The following is a 6,498-nucleotide window of genomic DNA, read 5'->3' as shown; positions in this document are numbered from 1 at the left end:
TTCCTCCCCCTCTTCCCCTTCCTCCCCCTCTTCCCTCTCCTCTTTGTCCTCCCCTTCCTCCCCCTCTTCCCCCTCTTTCTTCTTTCGTCTTCCACCCCATTTTGCTGTTGAAACTATTCTCAAATTTGGTTTTTGGCTGCTTTGTTTCTCTTACCTTCCGTATTCTAGATTTTAAGCCAGCTGGTTACTTCATTGTTTATTTTGCTTGTGATAGCAGGAAGAACCTCATAATAACAAAACTGTAGATTTTCTTTGGTCTTTATCTCTGAGCCTCTCTGAGGGGAAAAAGGCAGAATTTTTATGGAAAATATTCTTCACTTTGCTTTAAAAAAAATCTTTCTCAATTCCAAGTTTACTTGATTTTTTATTTTGACTGCTTCCAGCTGGACTGAGAACCCTTTTTCATGTTGCTATATTCCTCCTCAGACTTGACTGGTAATTTTTGTCTTAATGTTCTCTTTCTAACATTTATGATATTTTAATATAGTATCAAGGAAATCTTGTACTTGAATTTTCTTTAGCAGTTCTCTTTTATTCATTTTTTTGGCCTAGAACCATTAAGATGGTTCTGAAAATCTCAGGAAAATTATTTTCAAGCAATAAGTATAGAATCTTGGAAATTGAAATGAGCCTGGCACATTAAAGCTAGGCTGGTTTATGCGACAGAAAGGCCTCAGGTCATCAAATGTTGGATCATGATAGAGATTCCAAGTTTCTTTGTGTTCCCCAAAAGGAAAATGATATATTTTGCATAGTCTAATCCTCCTGCCTTCCCCAAGCCCCTCTACCTGTCCCATAGGCCATTTCACTATTTGTACACCAGAGCTGCACCAAGAAAGTTGGATGGCTAATGTGTTTGAGAGATACTAATCTATATCATTCATTGTATTTGGATAAAGGTTTCTCTTTGGGGACTTAATAGAAATTGGTTTTTATTTCACTTGAGCCACGGGTTATGTAGGAACATCTATCTAGCCAAGAGTAAAAAATGACCAAATGGCAAATGATCTCATTTTCTGTTTTGAAATGGACAGTCAGGAAAATAGGTCCAAATTGCTTGGTTGAGAGTCAAAATTTACTCATTTCTTAACACTGATCGGACTACTCAAATGATGGAATAGAATAATTATATATCAATAAATTTATCTTGACACAGGGGAGGGGAGATGACCCTCTAAACCAAAGGAAGAATGCTGATTTTAAAGTCGGATTTTAGTTAGCCCGACTAACTCTCTTCCTTATTTCCAATTTCTTTGTGCCAAGGAATGTCTTCTTGTAACCACGGAAGACTACAGTGGGAACATCAGGTCTCTTACATGTCATTTCATCTGCATGGGACACTGCTTAAAGCCTAAATAGATGTTCGTCACATACCTGAACATTTGAGTAGAAAATTGACTTAGGAAAGAATAGTGAGGTGATTTCCTTGCATCTATGCCTTTCTCAGCTGTCAAAGCCTTGCCTCTGCCCTTGGGCATGTGCGTGGTGGCTACTCACCTGTCAAGGCTCAGCCTGAATCCCCCTCCTCCTCAGGCCCCCTTTTCCTGGCACCCAGTGGAAATAACCATACTCTCCTCTCAGCCTTTTAGCTCATTTTACGTCTGTTACCATGGTTATTGCATCCTGCATTATATTATAGTTCTTTACTTGTCTGTTGCTTCCAAAAATATCTATAAAGTTCCTGCAGTAGGGAGGGTGACCAGTTGTCCCAACTGGCTTGGGACTGAGAAGTTTTCTAGGATACAGGATTTTCATTGCTAAAATCTGGAAAATTTCAGGAAAACCTGGATGATTGGTTCCACTACAAAGACCATACATGGTCATCCTTTGTAACTCTTTCTCCAGTTAGGATAATTCATTGCACACAAAGGTGCCCAGTAAGTGTTTTTTATTGAATCCATGATTCCCTAGACCATGTAGTTATGAGGTATAAAGATAGGTATCCTTAACTGCAAGAAACACAAGTTTCCCCCTCTCTTTCTCTTACCTACTCTGGCAAGATTTCCAACCTTCTCTGGCCCTCTCAGTCTTTCTAGGTATCCTCAGTGATAACTCATACATGTGCAGATGTTAAGTTCAACCTCCACTGGCTGCACAAGCATCAGTTGTATGAAGCACACCCATGCTTCTGACAACAGCCAGAGGGGCTATCACTCCGTGATGGCATGGAGCTGCTGCTGCTACCATACCCACCACATCTCTATCACAGTAACACCATTACGTTCCCCAAAAGCTCTGGCTTGAGCTCCCAGTACCCTCAAGTTTTGTTTGCTGTGAAGGAAGCCTTCCCGTGGTTTTCGTAGCTCTGTCTCTCTAGAACTCACAGGTGAGTCCACAAGAGCTGGCTGGAGAACAGGACCCACCCCAGGGGTGTGCATCACTTTGACAAGCACACTGCCCCTCTGACAAGTCAGTTGTTTTTGCCGAGCCTGTTTCTCCCTCAAGACAGTGATTGAGAACCAAGGTGATTTTGTACACCCACCTCCCCCTGCTCTGGGACATCTGGCAAGGTCTGGAGACCTGTTTGGTTGTCAAATATGGGATAGGTGGGTGTTCCTGGCATCCAGTTGCTGGAGGACAGGGATGCTGCCACACATCCTACAGTGCACATCATGGCACCTCCCACAATAAAGCATTAGCGGGTCTAAACTGTTAGCAGTGCAGAGGTTGAAAAAGGCTCCCTTAGGATGAGTTATCACACTAAGAGTACAACCCCTCCTCAAATCAGGCCTCAGATCAGCCTGTCACCAGTCCATCAGATCTGCCCATTCTATCTGGCTGGTTCCCATCAGAAACTCAGGTTGAACAGCCCTTCCCCACAGCCCATTTACATTTGGAGTTTTCTTGTAGCTTTTCCCTTCCACCTGGCCATACCAGCCCCCCAGCTTTGTAGTGGGGTCCTAGACAATGAGTTCAAAGCTGTCAGACTTAACAGGCGCATCCCTCAGGCGGTCCAGGTGACCTGGGGAGATGACTGCCAGGCAGGTGCTTAGGAAACCTGGCTTTCATGCCTGTCTGCCTCCATAGCTTGGTCAGGTCACTGGAGCTCCTTCCCTTACCTGTACGCTAAGACTGCGAACAATGGCCACATACCTCCCTCCACAGGGCAGGCATGCAGATCAATAACAGAACTCAAAGACCAAGAAGAGCTTTTGGCCTCTTGGGAAACAGAAATATAGGTGTCTAAATGACTGTGATGTATGTTTTGTGATAGGAAATATATCTTAATTAGCCTCTGTACTCGCCGTACCCTCTTGTTACAATATCTAGGGGAAGAACTGGTTTATGGGTTTTTTGTTTGTTTGTTTGTTTTAAGAAGAAACATCCTAAGAAGAGTTTTTGTGAAATAGAAACAGAATATTAAGGCCGAGCATGGCGGCTCACACCTTTAATTCCAGCACTTTGGGAGGCCAAGGCGAGTGGATCACCCGAGGTCAGGAGTTCGAGACCAGCCTGGCCAACACAGTGAAACCCTGTCTCCACTGAAAATACAAAAATTAGCTGGGCATGGTGGCGTACACTTGTGGTCCCAGGTACTCGGGAGGCTAGGGTGGGAGGATCACTTGAACCTGGGAGGTTAAGGTTGTGGTGAGCCAAGATGGCACCAGTGCCTGGGTGACAGAGTGAGACCCTGTCTCAATCAATCAATCAATCAATCAAAGAATTTTCAGGCTTCCAGGTTCAGGCAGAAGAATGACCCAGTGGGAATGGGGAGCTCATGCACAGAGACCATGGGAAAATGATGAGCTTCCCAGAGGGATCTTAGGAGGTTGGATTTCCTGGGATTCATGGCAAAGGCTCCATAGACAGTGTTACCAAGGTGTTTATAGAGAAGTGCTGTCAGAGGCATGTAAGTCTGCCCGAGGGAGCCAGGCACTGTGTGTCCGGGTATGAATAACAGTGCAAAGCCAGGAGTTTGAATACACAACGAATACAATTCTCCTCCATTCTCATGCATTTTATTTATTTATTTATTTAGTTAGTTAGTTAGTTAGTTATTATTTTTGAGATGGAGTCTTACTCTGTTGCCCAGGCCGGAGTGCACCGGCACCATCTCAGCTCACTACAACCTCTGGCTCCCGGGTTTGAGTGATTCTCCTGCCTCAACCTCCCAAGTAGTTGGTATTACAGGCCTGCACCACCATGCCTGACTGATTTTTGTATTTTTAATAGATACAGGGTTTCACCATGTTGACCAGGGTAGTCTTTAACTCCTGACCTCAAGTGATTCTCCTGCCTCGGCCTCTCAAAGTGCTGGGATTACAGATGTGAGCCACCATGCCTGGCCTACTTTACTTTTTAAACTTTTGCCTCCAAACCAAAAACATATGGACATAGTCACTCATGTACACACTCTTTCTCACACACACCTTTCCAGTGGACGGAGTCTACTGAGAATTGTTTAGAGCAAAACAAAGACTGTTCAGCCAGCCAACCATGGTTTTTCATAGTACGAGACTCATATTCTTCTAAAGCACTTGTTCGTTTTATTATAAGAGTGTTCGTTTTACGCAGTACATGGAGAACTCAAGAGTAGACATGTCTTACTTATTTCTTAAGACCCATTGGTAGAGTATCTGGCCCATGATATGTTGTCACCAAGTGTTTGTTGAATGAATGAAGGAAAAGAGTACACGAATGAATGGAACACAACCTTGGAGGTAGACCTCACAACAAATTCTACTTTGCCTTTTTTTTTTTTTTTTTTTTGAGATGGAGTCTCACTGTGTTGCCCAGGCTGGAGTGCAGTGGCGCAATCTCGGTTCACTGCAAGCTCCGCCTCCTGAGTTCACACCATTCTCCCGCCTCAGCCTCCCTAGTAGCTGGGACTACAGGTGCCCGCCACCACGCCCAGCTAATTTTTTTGTATTTTTAGTAGAGACGGGGTTTCACCGTGTTACCCAGGATGGTCTTGATCTCCTGACCTCATGATCTGCCCGCCTCAGCCTCCCAAAGTGCTGGGATTACAGGCGTGAGCCATGGCGCCCGGCCTACTTTGCCTTTTTTAACATGCGTCACCTAGTCACAGAGAGTAAAGGTCCAATGCATCTGTCTTACTGCTTAAAAACAGGAAGTGCTTTGAATGGATTTAAAAATACCAGAGAGGGAGACACTAAAGATGTTATTAGAAAAATGAGAATGCTTATTCTTCATACTTAGCGGGCGACCCTCTCCAGATTCTAGGATGGATGTTTCCCACTGCATGCACAAATTTCAAGCAGTTTTTCTGGCACTTGACCTTGTATGTGTGCCTTTATTCTACCCTGGCGGAGGAAGTTAAGGTATTGTCTGGGAAGTTTGCGAAAGGGAACTTTTATATACACAGGATTTCATTGTTGGTTGGTGACGATTGAGTCTGCGGGGACTGTGGCTAAGTGGGAGCTCCTGGTTTTGAAACGTGTCGTTACATCCTAGGCCTCTGTTCCCTATCCTTTGTCTGCTTTTAAACCTCTGCCCTTGCTCTGGGTTGTGGAGGTAGCTCTTTCTTCCACCGGAAAGGGACAGAATTCTCAGAACCAAGCCTGTGACCACAGTGAGCCCTGCATGTGTCTTGCCTGGGTCAGTATCATTTTCCCTATTTCTTCCATGTGGAATTCTCATCTTTCTTGCCTCTCCCTTTTGGTCTTTTTCCTTATGGAATGGCCAGCCAGAAAGGTCCTGGATTCCCATCTCTGCTCTTCTTGGTTTACCTAGTTTCCTTCAAGATCCTTTTGCACTTTACGAAAGGTATTTGTTTGTGCCCTGCCTGTCAATGTGAAAACAGGCACCAGACATGCATGTGTTTTGTTTTCCAGGGAGATGTGCATTGAGCAGGATGGGAGAGTCCATCTCACTGTTGTTTACTTTGGGAAAGAAGAAATAAATGAAGTCAAAGGAATACTTGAAAACACTTCCAAGTGAGTACAATACAGAGCCGTCATAAGGAGTCCTGGTAACTGAGCTCAGGAGCACACATCCAAGGCTGAAACTTCTGCTTAGTTTTATTTTCCTTTACACTGTGGGTGAACTGGGATGGACTGATTGCTGGCTGTGTGCAGGGAAAGTCTGCACTCCTCTTCCCCGGGAGACTACCCTGACACTGGTTTTCAGTGTGCGTGGGTGATGACTTTGTCATTGGAGATAAACTGCACACGTCAAGGGTGAGGGGAGCATGGCCTTCTTTGAGCTTCCACGTAACTGGATGTTGTCACTTTTAGCACCATAGATGCGGGGACTTTTTTATGTTGCAGAGTAGGAATTAGGGAGAGCACAGCTGTTCAGTGAACTCTGTCTCAGCCATAGCTTCAGAGGCTGAGAGTGAAGTCTATGCTCAGATCTCATCCACTTAGCAAACAGTCTCACCCTTTAGGCTTTCATTCGTTAAGTATTTTGAGACATTCAGGGGAAACCAGAAATGGCGGCCAAGGCAGGATCCTTGATCAGACTTACTCAGTCGAATACAAATTATTTAACCGAAAGCTTGAGACCTTCAGTTGTACATTTGTACCTAGTTGATCA

The 6,498-nt window shown here is 44.5% G+C and overlaps 1 protein-coding gene across 1 annotated transcript in view; it reads left to right on the top strand.

Moving 5' to 3' along the window:
* The window catches only part of CSGALNACT1 (chondroitin sulfate N-acetylgalactosaminyltransferase 1), a 205,135-nt gene that overhangs the window by 163,316 nt on the left and 35,321 nt on the right, over positions 1-6,498 (top strand). Inside the window, exon 5 of the mRNA XM_011939786.1 lies at positions 5,796-5,897. Within this exon, the coding sequence (XP_011795176.1) occupies positions 5,796-5,897 (102 nt within the window). The remainder of the gene's footprint in view (positions 1-5,795; positions 5,898-6,498) is intronic.

The sequence above is a fragment of the Colobus angolensis genome, unplaced genomic scaffold (assembly GCF_000951035.1).
Source record: "Colobus angolensis palliatus isolate OR3802 unplaced genomic scaffold, Cang.pa_1.0 Scaffold184, whole genome shotgun sequence".
Taxonomy (NCBI): domain Eukaryota; kingdom Metazoa; phylum Chordata; class Mammalia; order Primates; family Cercopithecidae; genus Colobus; species Colobus angolensis.
This window is presented reverse-complemented; position numbering and strand designations above follow the sequence as displayed.